The sequence below is a fragment of the Cariama cristata genome, unplaced genomic scaffold (assembly GCF_000690535.1).
Source record: "Cariama cristata isolate BGI_N322 unplaced genomic scaffold, ASM69053v1 scaffold23395, whole genome shotgun sequence".
NCBI lineage: Eukaryota > Metazoa > Chordata > Aves > Cariamiformes > Cariamidae > Cariama > Cariama cristata.
In genome coordinates, this window is record NW_009617252.1 from 10,691 (window position 1) to 25,369 (window position 14,679).

Consider the following 14,679-nt stretch of genomic DNA (forward strand, 5'->3'; position numbering starts at 1 on the left):
GTCTGAAAGGACAACTGTGGGACACCCCCAGCCGTTTTTAATACAGGATTAGCCTTTAAATGCTCAGATTGCCGAGCGCAACACAGCAACCAGGACAGTCGCTTCTCCAGCCAGGGGAAAACTCTTCCCACCCCAGAGCATCAAGTCTACTATATATTTTAAGTGAAAACCAACCAAAAAAATCCCCAGATTTGTCCACAAATTCCTTTACGAGATCTGCGTACCTTTGGGGCAAACAACATGAAAGTTTTGCCAGCCAAGATTTTGGCCAGAGCCACGTTTCAGAGCAGAACAGGCAGTGCCAAGTGATGCCAGGAACTGGAAACAACAGCCGCATCTAGTGGCGAGGGCGCAGTCACTGGGCACCGTGCTCCGCTCCGCCACAGCCCCACAACTGCGGGCTGGCAGCTATGGCAAAGGCTGGGTACAGGCATGTAGGAAGAGTTTTTAAAATGCTGCGTTAGTCATTCTCCTCACCTCGTTTTGAGGACAGCAGCACTGGAGCTTATGCCAACGTACCCCTAGTGCAGCTCGTGGAGAGAACGCACACGCAGCCTGCTCCAGGAGGGCCAGAACACTGCGGCAGCTTTTAATACATAACGGGCATCAGTCTTCGCAAAGATGGCTCTACCTAATTTGTAGAAATGCCTGTAAAATAACCACAGTCATCAGTGTCCAGAATATAAAACTTTCATGCTTTCTGCCCCAAAGGCAGCAAGCACTGGTCTTTCAAAGGCCATCGTTACAATGAAGAAAGAGATAGTAGCCAAGCCCCTTAAAGCATTTAATATCCTAGATTACAAGCCTTTAGGACTCGCTCAGTTTCTTACACCACTAAGAGAGTTTATTTTCCACACCTCACTCCTTTTTATTTCCAAACTACAGTTCTACTCCTGCACTAGCAGTTCTGCAGTGTTAGGACCGCACATACTAGGAGGAGATGTATATAATCTAATTTACACCATTTATTAAATAAAATCATTTCTTACTTGAGAATACTTTTAATCCAGGAGAAGAACTGGAGAAGCCTTACACACTGGGCCTAGCCTACTCTACAGCATCCCCGTAGGGAATGCGATCTTTAACATGTACACACCCACCCACCCCAAAACAGTACACTCTCCAAGAAGAAAGTCAAATGCATGATAAGAGGGGCTTTGAAAAGGTAGGAAGGCAAAATGGTCATTAAGATCTGCCTAAAAATAGCTAAATAGTGCAGTGAAATGCTTTTAAATACCACAGACACCTCCACTGACTGGCAGCCAGTTTTATGAGCAGCTCTGAAGACAATTTCTAGCTGAGCTTTAGTGAACTGGGTGTACCCAGCCAGAGTCCCAAGAGGTGAGCCTGGCCTACCACCAGCACAGCCAGTTTCAGTCTGGGAGCAGAGCATTGCGATTTTCATTTGCCCCTCTTGCCACGGCCTCTCCTGGAAGAAGGTTTGCCCGTGCCCCCCGTGGAGGAGCTGGCAGAAGATGCCACTGCGATGTTGATCTGTCCTTCCTGAATCTCCTGTCGGGTCTCAGCTGGGAGGTGATTGATTTTCTGTTGCGTCTCTAAGTAGAACATGACATCCCGCAACTGCTCCTGGATCTCAGAGATCTGCAGGTCCTTCTGTTCACAGGTTTCCTTTAACACTCTCTCCTCCTCCTTTAGTTTGTTCTGAAGCAAGGCTTGATTCGCTCGCAAACACTTATTCAGTTCTTGCTCCTCCTTCAGCTCGTTGGAAAGTTTAGCCACTTTGTTATTCAGCTGAGAACACCTTACAAATAGAAGCACAAGTCAGGAAAGCAGTGCACTACACCAAGGTCAAAACCACTACTGCATCCTTTTTATTTCCAATCCCTTAGGGCAACTGACCCCTAGCTGTCCCCAGCCCCACCAAGACCTCCTGGAAGCTATCCTTCTGGCAAAAGATGGGCAAGGGGAGGCAACACAAGAGGATTCTGAAATCCCCCTAGGATTTTCTACCCAGCTGAAGGCTCACTAGCACCTGTTTGCCTGCATGGCATTACCTGCATACGGAATAGCATGCTGTGAAGCAGAATCCCTTGCTTTGTCCCTCAAAACGCACAACCCGTGAGAATCCCTTCTCTTGCAAGTTAGGCAATTCCATCCTGTACCAAATGCCAACAGTGCAGGCAAAGGGCAGGGTGTGTTTGGGAGCACGGGACTGTAACCTTGAACACGCATCTGCAACTTATGGAACAAGCGCCAGAAAGGGCACAGAGATTACATGGGGTCCTGAGAAAGCTAAGGGCAGTCAGGGATTCCCAGATCCTGGCTCTTGCCACGCTCCGAGTACAAGACCCTAAAGATACCACTTCTCTCAGAAGAAAGGCGCTCCCACAAGGCTATCAGTAGCCTCATGTTTCAGACAGCGCTTCCCTGCTCCTAACAACTGGGTGCTTTTGCCCTGAAAGTTTGCTGGCATCATACACAGACTCCTTGCCACTCAGCAAGGTGAGCGGCACAAACCACAGCTCACTAGCCAGGGTTCCCTGCTCCAGCCAGGACTGCAGGAGCGGCAGCAGTGCCAGGGGCCCGGTGGGCTAGGAGGAACAGAGCAGGTAGTCCCACCTAGGGAGCTGGAACACCCCAATCCCCACAGTCCCTACGCTCGACATCTTTCACCTAGGCACTTCCCAAGATCTACGTTTTTCTCTGTGCTGGGTGAGGTCCCTCTGTTGAGCTGCATTGCTTCTCTTTGGATGTATCCGCCAATTGCAAAACAGACTGGCATCTACTTCTGAGCAGGCAGAGGAAGGATTACTGAATGCTAAATATGCAGACCATGTGAAAAGAGCCAAGAGCCCAAAAGCTGTGTTCCACTCAACAGGCACTTTCCATTTGTGAACACCTACAGAAATGAGAGCTTTTTTTAAAATAAGCTGTGTTCTCAGTATACCAGTTTAAATAGCTCAAAATTGCCCAGGAATAGCAAGATTTTTTTTCTTATTTTTGGATGTCAGTGTGTGGAGTTTTAATGGCTGTATGGAACTAAGCCTGGCAACGGTACCCACTTCCTTTCGACAGACTGCTTTTCTTTGAGCAAGTCATTCAGCCTCTGTTCCAGACTGTCACACTTCTCAATGGTCTCTTTAAATTTGGTCTTCATGTTGTTAATCTGTAAAAACAAACACACAGGCATTTCAAACAGATCAAAGTCCTCTGCACGTTCATTATGACATTCAATTTTCTGGAGTGGTTTCTAGACTTCGACCAATTTCTATATCCAGGTAAGCAAAAGTTTTGAGTGAACAAAAGGCTTAATTTTGATGAAGACCCTCTGCATTACACTTCGGAGTACCCCAACAAGAAACCACGTTGCCGTGGAAGCTGCTCACACAGAACAGCAACTCAGGCTGCAAATCTGTGCCAGGAACCCCATTCAAACAAAAGCTGCATCAGATCCTTAACTTCTTATTGACTGCAGTTAAGCATTCATTTAGCCATTCTCTCACACGTTTTTGTATCTGTCAGCAAACTTACATTTCCATCTTAAGGATTTACAATGCCGGGCTTTTGCTCATTTTAAACTAAACCTTAAATAAGTATGGTCAAAGTCTGAAAATTGACATGCTACTTTGCTCAGCAGTGACTCAGCAGCTTGCCGTCATAAGGCAGTGACCTACTGACACGAATATCTTACTCATGCAAAATGCAAACAGAAACAGACGTACAGCGGCTTCCTCTTCACATCTACTTCACAACTTGAGACTGCTACTGCTGAAGAAAACCAAGCTCTCATTCTCTAGACGCTGCACAGAACGCATCAAAACCTCTAACTTACAGGAGATTTATAGACAGAAATACTTGGTTCCCCTATATTAGTGTCAAAAGCATGCTTGTATGTAGCGGAGGCAGGAATTTAAAGGAAAAATGCTTTCCTGAAGGAGAAATCTGGATAAATGCCAGTGTCGGCACCCATGGTGCCTTCACTGATGCCAGAGTCAATGCAGAGCAGGATTGAAGCCTTCTGGCCTTAATCAGTGAATGTTTATGCAGCTGATGGTTAATTTGGGGAAGTAGCCTGAGCACGGATAATGCAATACACTGCATAGTGGCACTGATCCAGACAAGACTTACATGGAGCAAGTGGCATGAATAAAATCATAAGGATCTTTAAACATGAAACCACATTTGTGGCATATATCGTAGTCGTTTCACTTTGAAATTGCTTTGTGGAGCTTGTTTCCTGGTCACGTGCAAGATGATTTTTGCTGTATCTTTTCCTTTTATAGGGCCCTCCATAAGATTTCTGGGACTGTTCTTTAGACCAAGGTCAATGACCACTATCTCAATGGTCATAATTTCTACATTTACGATGCTACTTAACTGCAGATACTGAATGGTTAATTAGAAGTCATGTAGAAAGTTCAGTTAAGGACTGAACCCTAAATCCTGACTCTCTTTAAACCTAGCTGAAAGGATCTATGTAGAGTGAAAAGCATTAAAATATTCCCACTGGAGTTTTGCTCATGACATTTTGAAGCAGTCCTCCCTACAGGATGCTTTATAGGAGGAGACTCTGAACTTTTCCCAAAAGGTGATGAGGAGAGATAGGGGATCAAAAAGAAAGGGCAAATCAATATGTATTTGGAGCAGAAAGACAGCTTCCACTTTCTGCAGCCCAGCAAATTAAAGTCATATTGTCTATGCTACAGTAACCTTCCCTAGAGATACATGTCAGTGTGAGACAGATGGCATCGGCAAGCAGGGATCCTGCAGCAGCACAGGCTTGTTTTCACCACTGCTGCAGTTTCCTGAGCAGCACGTTTAAATCAACCTTCAATCTAGGTGGCAATCTACCTACTTCTGCACCACTGAGCAGCAAATTGCTAGATCTGAGCATCGAGATAAGGGATATATCTTGTAGCCAATTTTCTCAGCTGGTAGTGAAACAGGCTATGCGAGCCCACGTCACGCAACGTTCAGGCTGTAGGAGAGACTGAACAGCTCCACCTCCCATTTAACTTAACCGCATCCAGGGGCCTGTTTCAGCAGAGTTTCACACGTGTCCAGAGCAGAGCTCACCTCTTCAGCCGTATCCTTTTCTATTCGGACAATCTTGTTTTCCCAATAGATTCGCTGTGATTCCAGCTGGCTTGTTAGCAAATATGAGTACTATAAACACAGAAGATATACACAGAACAGTCAGCTTTTCCGTAAGGGTGGCTATGCTGATTAAGAAGCCCAAAGGGCTTCAATATACAAATCAATTTAATCAGATGAAATTGAGCATACAGAACATTCTGAACATACGTGCAAACTGCAGATCCAGCAGATGTGTTTCACCAATTTGACTTCAAAATCAAATCACTTGATTTTTTTGAAATCAAGGAAAGCCTTCAGAGCACAACCGCAAGGATTAAGTTCCCCCAACCTGAACGCAGTATCACACCAAGAACTTTTTAAAGAGGAGACACATTTTTCACTGCAGTAGCAATAAATCTCTACAAGTTTTACACTCCACAGGAAAACAAAGCATCAACCATCCCTGTCACGAGAGTCTGAGATCCCAAAAGGTGAGTTGCCGAGTTCTCTATTCACAGCCCCAAACCCAAAGGCAGAAGGGTAAATGCACATATCTAGCTTCACTGTAAGAATGTCTCTGGGAAAACACCCTCAGCTGTGCTATACTATTCACAATTATTGTTCTCCAACATCTATGGCCCATTCCAATGTTTTTTTTGGCATCTGAACAAGGATATATGCCTTACATCCCACCTTTTCCCTTCTGGTTCCGCAACTGAGTTATGAGAAGGTTGGAAAACATGATCATTTCTTATTATCAGGCTAATAAGCACCAGATTAGGCATTCACTACGGAATTAAACATGTGCAAAAAGCCTTGAAGACTCTCAGTAATATCTGAGTGCCAAAATACACTGCCAAATTCTTTCGCTCTAGAAATATTTAGATCTCCTAAGCTAGATAAGTCTTACATACTTTAAGCGCTAACCTCCCAGAGAAAAGGGTTAAAAATAGCTGGTTTAGCATCTAAGCATTACTCAGAAAATTCACAGAAAAGCAACAAAATATTTATTTGAGCAATAAGTTTATGAAGTCTCGTCTCTGTGGGCTGTTCCTCCTCAGATACCCTTGTGTCTAATGCAGCCGAAGTCATGCTGCAGTATAACTGCTCAGTGGAGCAGTAATTTTGAGTTTCTCTGCTTTACCCTTCTAGTTAAGGTGGAGAAGCTGGCCAACAGGTACAAAAAAATAAATCATTATCTGTTCAAGAGAAGGGAGCAGAACAGGGCTGGTATCAGATGAGCCTGTCAGCTTGCTTTGATAGCCAAGGTAAGCACACAGCTATGGATTCCTACTTACTTGTTCAGTTTACAATCTAAACTACTCAAATTGACAGTTCCATACACATCCTGGCTCCTAAGCCAAGTCACAGATCCACTAGGAAGGGTCTGGTGAGTGAGTCTGGGCATTCGGACCCGTTTCTCTCTCCAATGACCTGAGTGTTTGTAGCAGCATAACCAGCTAATCTTCAATCTACCAGTGAACACAGGATGAAACTGCAGCCAGCTTACACTTAGCTGCATCGGCTCTGCAGAGCCAAGAAAAGGTTTTTTTGGAGTGGGTTTTTTGTTGGTTGGTTGGTTTTTGTTTGGTGTTTTTTGTTTGTTTGTTTGCTTGTTTTTTTAAAAAAAAAAAAAGCAGTAAAAACATCCTGCTTCTGCCTGAAGATGATTGCCTACATGCAGGGAGCAGGTCTGCTGCATAAGCTGATGTAATTGTCCTGTCATTGTATCTGGATTTGAAACACTTCCACACAGCAGCACAATGCAGAGTCCAACAAGCCAAAATATTTACCTCTAATTGTAAGGCATCAATTTTCTCTTCCTGACACATATCTCCCTCACACTCATACTGAACTATCTTCCCATCAGTTTTACTTGCAACCAGTCGATGGACGTAGTTATCTGAAGAGAGAAAATTCAACCACAGGGAGTTTTAGCTTAAGAACACCCAGGTTGACACCAGTGGAAATACTTTATGCAGCACAATTAACCACGCAGACTGCTGCAACAGCATATTAGCAAGGCAGAAAGCCAACAACAGATGTATTTGTTATTTAGCAGACTTTGCACAGACACCTTACAGGATATTTATTATAACAGCCCATTCCCATACCTCAGGGCAAATTGATGGAAAGGGAGTAACAAATACATTCCACAGAGACTACAGGACCGCCCTGGTTCATTACAGAATCATGTTCTCCCTCCTCCATCTGTTACAGACCCACAAAAACTGCTATTAGAGAAGAGATGGATGTTCCCAAAAGTAACGTACAGACGCAAGCCCCTTAATCTCCAAGCAAACTCTACTGCAAGTACTCTTACTAAGGGGTCTCGAAAGCTGTTTTACAAACAAGGTCATCCTACAAGAGGGCAAGACAGAGCTCTTACCTCCAGCATAGTCCCAGACTCTGTGGTTGGTCAACTGCATTGCGTAGGTGTGCTGGGTTTCCTCAAAGTGTTTGTAAGCGTGTCGACTCACGTACCGGCCACAGCCTATGTGCCCACATATTAAACAGATCCAAAGGTTCTGTCAACAGAATAAGAAAGCTCTGTATATACATCACTGTCAAGTGGTGGTATCAGCACTTTGAGAAAGTGTGATCTGACACAGACGGCCTGCTGATGCTGCGCACGTCCAGTCACTTCCTCAGAAAGTGAACAGTGTTTGCTTTTCCTCCTCCTTCTTTGAAGCCCTGCTCAGCTGGAAGGCTAAAGAGAAGGAGGTACCTGCTCATTCGAGCCAATTACAAGCCTGCAGGTGCTGGACACGTTGATAGATTACCACAAGCATGGATGGAAGAATGGCCTTGACTAATGAACGAGGCACCTCAGTAGGACCACAAAAGCAAGCTCTGAAGAGCGCAGACTAGAAGGGAGCACCAAGTTCAGTGTTAGTTTAGCTGCCTGCCATCATACTCATCGCGCACACTCTGATCAGCTTACCTGCTAATGCTTCTTTCTAAAAATCAGAGAGATTTGTCAGAAGAGGAAACCTGGGAGGTAAGATCCCTTCTCAGTACTGGTTTCAACTCAAAAGGAAAGCAGATACACCACTGGCTGGTAAAATCAGCCTGAAAGCAGCCACAGAATTAACCCCAAAAGCAACTAGAGCTGCTGTGCAGTCAGATCTAGTCTAGATCTCACTCACCATCCACCCACCTACTTACTTCTTGAACTCCACACTCAAAACACTTGTTCTCTTCCACTGGCTCAGGCGTTTGGCAGTATCTGCAGACAGGACACCTAGAGGGCAATAAGCATCATGATGAGACACAAGGAGCTCCATCTTAATATTACAGTAATTAAAAAGAGAGCCACAGAGCTCAAAGTAAATGCCTTATGCAGTGGGACACTCCCTATATGCGCACGTCTCTCAGTTCACAGTTACCCCACTCCAACTGGTCTCCATTCCACACAAGGCTACTGGTTTTAAGCCAGTAAGTGACAGAAGAACAAAGAACAGTTCTTCCGAAGCCATTTCACAGTCTCAGCTTGATCTGGTTTTGCTGTAGTCCAAGTGCAGGGAACATCTGCAACCAAGAGCATCAGTGGGGCTGCCAGCAACGTCAGCCTCTGCCAGTAAGCAAAAAAGCCATGATGGAGCTCAAGAAACACTTCCCTGCCTCAGCCATAAACATTGCAAGAAGCACTTGTATAGATATGTTACGCATCTCTAAACATCGCCCTTCCGGACGGCTGCCGACAGCTTCAGTTCTCCATTACCTGCAGGGTTTTATGCAGCAGCTACACACTGTTGTGGAAGGATACTGTAACTACACACTGCTGAGGACAGCTGAGTAACAGAGGGAGGTACTGACACTTTGCAAACATACCGTAGTACTTAAAACAACCCTAAGGAGATGAGGAGATGCTTCAATTTCACCCCAACCCAACGGATTCGGTCTCAGCCCTTCCAGGAAGAACATCCCACCCTAAAAGAATCAGTAGCAAGCACCCCACTATCATTTCTTTTGAAACTCTACCACTGTGCTGCCAGAAAGACAGAAGACCCAAGACCAGAAGGAACGTCTGTCCAGACCCTAAGCACTAGAAACTCAGCTAGGGAGCAGGGTAACCGAGGCTGCGCCTCCTGTTGCCAGGACCGTTTATGTATTTTTCATTAGCTGCTAGATAAGCTACAGAAATATTCAAGGGAGGAGACAATTGGATTGCAGTCACCTTTATAGAGAAATTCAGGCACTTACAGCCTCTGTGGCGCCTAAGTAAAGTGGACAGGGATTTTCTTTTATCGTTCTTTTAGACTGGGAGCATAAGTTCTGCTTAAATTGTGTATTAGATATTTAAGCGCTATTTTGGATCTTGCTCCTACACTGGCTAAGCTCCACTGCTTCAAATTTAAACTGGTTTTGATTTCTGGAGCAAAGCAGCCCATAAACTTGAATTGCTACAAATCTGATTAATCTTACTGAGGTTCTGTTACTTTGGCTTACAAATGATACATGGAGGGCTAAAATTTCTTCAGACTTCATCAGAGAATCAGGCAATCAGGGGCACCACTGACACGAGAAGAAAACACAGTGATGATCGGCAGCCTTCTGCTGCAGTATCTGTGACTGCCTGAAGTGCAGTAAAACAGCAGTGTCCAGAAGAATGCAAAATATGCACAACTGATAGCAGCACCTGGGGGCCAGACTGCTCTGCAGTCAGGAGCTCAGATACACTCAAATCCCCATCTACAGGGATGCAAAGGATGGTAAGAGTGAGAACAGGAAAGGGTTAGCAGTAGTGAAAAGAAGAGCTGCTTTAAGGACAGCCATAGGTCCAACCCTAGCCCTGCGCAGTGCCACGGAGGCTCTCCCTGAGGCAGCAAGCAACACAGGTGAGTTACCCCAGCCAGGAACATGGCCTCCCATCGCTCAGCCCATGCCCACCTTGAATAACACAGCCCGTCTAGAGCAGCTGCCTCCCCTTCCCAATTTACTGAGTGATCTTGTCATCCTCCCTTCCTTCCATCTCACTTTTCAGTCCTGTCTCCCCATACACCTGCTCTTGCCCAGCTCTTCTTCATCCTCTCCCAGCATCTAAGCGAGACGGGCAAGACCGCTGCCCTGCAGGGCTCCCAAAAGGACTCCTAAGCTCCAGCCAGCTGGGCAGATCTGCCTGCAGCGCAGCCTCAGCTGTGCCAAGGAAACAAATGACCAGGCACACAAGACTGAGTGAAACAGGGACGTGTGTGCATGCAGTACTGTTTACCTCAGAATTTTTATCCTACAAATATTTTAATGATTGGCATTACTCTACAACTTCCCTTCTGCCTTAGCAGTGAGGCCTACAGGAAACATTGTTCATTACTTTTGACGGGGAGATTTCTCTCTGGGAGTTCCTTAACGGGAAAAAAAGAGCATTAGAACTTGCAGTTATTCCTGCCCTGACACTCTGATGAGCAGAGCCAGTCTTGTCAGCATGTAACCACCACAGTCAAACAGAGTTTTAGATGTGGAAATAAAGAAAAGCCGCTTACGTGGTGTCCTCCCACCGCTGCAGACACTGGCTATGAAAGCTGTGGTTACACAGTGTGGTAAGGATCCCGTTCACAGACTCATCCATCCTCTCCAGGCACACTGTGCACTTTGGGAGCTCTGTCAGATCCATCACAGGTAGGCTGGCCCCCTTCAAGAGAACAAGAAGAGGCAACTTGCTCAGCACCTTCCGATCACCATAAATTAAAAAAACCCACATAAAAAAAAAAAGGCAGTCAAACTTCTCTCCCGTTACTGCTGGCACTAGGGTACAAAAACACTACAAAGTAATCCTGTCAGTCTACACAATGGTTAGAAATTTATTAAAAAAAAAAAGTGATCCAGAACATTCACTAGACCACAACCAGGATCCTCATCACAGCACAGGCTCTGTGCGGCTGCTGCATCTGCAGCCAGCCCCACTCTGTTCTCTGGATTCACTAGATCTACTACCATGGCAGGTTTAGGTCAGAGATACTCCAGCGGTGAGGTGTGAAGCCCATGAAGTCACCAAACAAATTCTCCCAAGTAGTCACTGGAATGGGAAATGGGGTTTGCGTTGATGCAGTTAAGCAGTTCTTGCAGCATTCTGCCCAGTCCAAATAATCCTGTTAAAATCCTCTGAAGTGAAGGGAAAACAAAACAAAACCAAACTTACATCTTCCGATTTGAAGACTTCAGCCCTTTCCACATACACGAGCTGGCAAACATCCTCTTCTATAGAGTTGAACTGCCGGCCATTGCATGCCATATAAAAGCTATCTGCATCAGCCTGCGCACAAAACAAAGGAAGCCAGTTAAAAAGAGCAAATTCGCAGCTGATACAACCAAGGAAGAGGAGGAGAAATCTGCTGTATCCTTTCTTCTCCCCTCCATCAAGCCCTGTAATACCAGAGGAGATATTTCAGACAGTCAGCTCCTGCCAGCAGGCATTGCATTTTGGCACTGGCTTTAGCGGTACCACTTGAAGACAAGAAGTGAAGTTCACAGCAGTGACAGCTACTGTGATATTTGAGAAAAAAAATTTCCCTTCAGCATCTGTTTTGCCCTTTGTCAGCAATTTCAGAGCATTTGCAAAGCAAATTTGGTCTCTGCAAAAATTTAAGAGGGCCACGTTGCAGGACACTTGTGTCAGGGAAAGGAACAACAATTTAACTGTGGGAAAGAATCCACTTCACTGGTCACAATTCAGGCATGCTCTGAACCGTGCCCGAGAGTCATTTGCAAAGAGGCAGAACCAAAACAAAACTTGTCAAAGACATCATCCACTTTCACTCAGTAACCTCCCCTAAACCCTTTCTCTTGCAAACTATCACACCAGATTGAGGCAAGTTAGCCAAATGCCAGATTCCCATATTCCTGCTCCCTCCAGCCAGAAGCATAAAGGCCCTTGAGATTTGCTTTTGCAACCGTCAGACACAGCTATTGGGGGTCACTGGGGAACAGGGCTTCACGGAATTCCCTAAGAAACAGGAATTTCAGGGTGCTTTGAGTACAAGTTTATTGATTTGCTGCAAAACTGTTTAGCACTAGGCATTTGCCCATGTCATTTGACAGACCGATATATAAAATGCATCTTTGCCACTACTGGAAATAGCGCAAAATGCACACAAATAGTGCACCTGCACAACGGGGCATGGGAAATATCTCACGAGCATTCATGGCTGGGGAAAACCTCTCCCGCAACCCCAAAATAGGTCATTTGCAGTTGGGAGAAAAGAAGGTACAAGTGAGAGGGTCCACACAGGAATTGGCAGGGGGAATGCTCAGAGCTACATAGTTCAAGAAGACCTGTGAGCAGCAAACTGTGTTATCTGGTTATCAATTCATCCCCTAGGCTCTCAGTTTTGGGGGCAAGTGTGCTTTTCACACTGTACTGGCAGTGGCTGTGAGACCACCCAGCTCCTCAGAAAAGCAGAACAAGTCTGTCCTAAAATGCAAAGGAAGCCCTACTGGTTAGGTCCCTTCTGTTCAGCATAGTACAACGCACCACTCTCTTTTTTAATGTGCTCCGAGATAGCAGAAAACTGTGTATCCTTACTACTTTTTTTAAAATATCCTGCAAAGCTAAAATATATGGCAGACACTTGCCTCCAAGTGAAGGTGTGAGACTAATCCTAGTCAGCAGCCCCAGGAAACTCTAGGCAATAGGACAGGACTGTTTCTCCGAGGGTAAAGTGCAACCTTGGCTAGCAGCTGGCCAGTGAAGCCAGACAGCACTCTGAAACAGCAACTGTATGTGAGAGTGCAGCCCCTTCTACAGCAAAGGGACTTCCAGCCCTTACCTGTGAGCTAAACTTTATCAGCACCATGTACTGGTTTGGAGTGGAATCTCGGATGATTTTCATGTGCTCAATTACTTCATAGAAGGAGGCCACAAACTTCATCAGGTCATGGCTGGTCATCGTAGCAGGGACCGTGAGGATACACAGCATGGCGCTGCGCCTTACGTCTTCTTTTAAAGAGGTCATCTTGCTAATAAGACAAAAGTGACCCAACTTCATCTCAATTCAGAGGACAATGGCACAGCTGGACACATCACATTTCCAACAGCTGCAGTTACTACAATAACTTTGTTGTCAATCTTAACCCTCTTTTGCACGTTTGTAAATATTAAGGAAGAGAAGCAAGGGGTTGTGGTAAGCGTCCAGCATATCCACATGAAACTATTACTCTTTAGCAAAGGATTAAACTGGGCAACTCCAATAAACAATGGTTTCGTCAGAAATAATTTGACATCAGTTTTTCTATAAAAACAGCTGAAGTTGGCAAGCCACAGATGCTCAGAACTATTCCTAGAACAAGGGAACAATGTTTGTTATTATTTCAAATGCCCATTTTGTATCTCCTGATAGCTTTCAGGAACATCTAAAATAGAAGTTCTCACACAATTATAGGGGGATGGCGTGGAATTGTAATCCCTGAAATATGGGATGAAATCTCCCACTTCAGACAGCTCCTCAGGCCTGCCACCAGGATCCCAGAGATGACAACAGAATTGTGGGATTCCTTGAGAAGCGCCTTTCTAATGCCATTTTTTAGGAACCCACATTTTTCTTATGCTCTTACAGCCCCTGGCACAAGCCATCTCCACCTGCATCACCTGCAGCTGGGAGACCCGGGCCAGCCTCAAGCTCAACCAGTAACACAAGGATCTGTCTGCCCTCCCAGGTGCGAGTCACCCTTCCTGTTTGTCGGGGAGACCGACTCACCCTTCCGGGTGGCAGCATTATTCAGGAGTGCTGTTCCCATTAGAGCTACAATTAGTCAAGCATTCTTACTTTGTTTTGTACAGATGCATAATGCCGTGAACAATTTCAACTGAGGGATTCCCGCTGAAGAAGGAAATCTGGTCAGGGAGCTGTTTTGAAGGTGAGTCTGGAGCAGCCTCACGCTCTTTACTTTGATCGTCATGTTTATTTTTGTCCTCAGCAGATGCAGTCTCTGAAGATTTTCTTCCTTCCATGGCAGCTTTTGTTTCATCTTTTACAAATCAAAAGTTTCCACATTACTAATGGTGCATCACAAACGTCTGCTGTTCCCTAAGCACAGCCTGCATGTACCCAACAGCACTCTGAGAAGTCAAATTACAACCCTGGAAAGCAGCAGAATGAGACAGCTCTCATCTTTGCTGTCCCAGGGGAAACTCCAGAGCTACCAGACACCCAGTGCGAGCGCTGCAGATCAAGCTAGGTGAGTTTTTGTACCGTGCCCAGTGAAATCCCAACAGGCACCGGTATCAACACAAAGCAACCGGGACAGGTTTGCTGAGCAGGGGCAAGGGCATCAGCTGCTCTGATGGCAGCCTGGATGTTTGACAAGACTTGACATTTCCATCTTTAAACCCGCTTCCTATCAGGGAATTTAAATGCTTGCAGAGCTGAATGGTCTCATTGCTACGGACCAGCAATGCTGGCAAGAAAAACACTGACCAGCCTGCAGTATAGCCTAACATAAAGTAAACCTTTATGGAGTGTTTATGTTTGCCAGGAATAACCCCTATCAGACCCCAATGCACATTCCTTCACTTCTCTACTTGTTTGCCATAGCACCTGACCGACTCAAGACCGCAAACCCAGCAGCACCTCCACCAGCCCGGCACTGACAGACAGTTGTCACCGGCGGGACCAGCGCCTGGGAAGTGCTGTGCTCCTCTTCCGC

At 45.6% G+C, this 14,679-nt stretch overlaps 1 protein-coding gene across 1 annotated transcript; it reads right to left on the reverse strand.

Annotated features, from left to right (window-relative positions):
• Nucleotides 1-616: 616 nt before the first annotated feature.
• BRAP (BRCA1 associated protein) lies at nt 617-13,997 on the reverse strand. The gene is made up of 10 exons (XM_009700471.1): nt 13,800-13,997; nt 12,804-12,993; nt 11,177-11,290; nt 10,521-10,669; nt 8,206-8,281; nt 7,427-7,565; nt 6,831-6,940; nt 5,038-5,127; nt 3,024-3,127; nt 617-1,762 (listed from the first exon to the last, which is right to left on the reverse strand). Exons 1-10 carry the CDS (start codon nt 13,982-13,984, stop codon nt 1,402-1,404), a joined length of 1,518 nt encoding a protein of 505 aa, XP_009698773.1. The 5' UTR covers nt 13,985-13,997; the 3' UTR covers nt 617-1,401.
• Nucleotides 13,998-14,679: the final 682 nt, after the last annotated feature.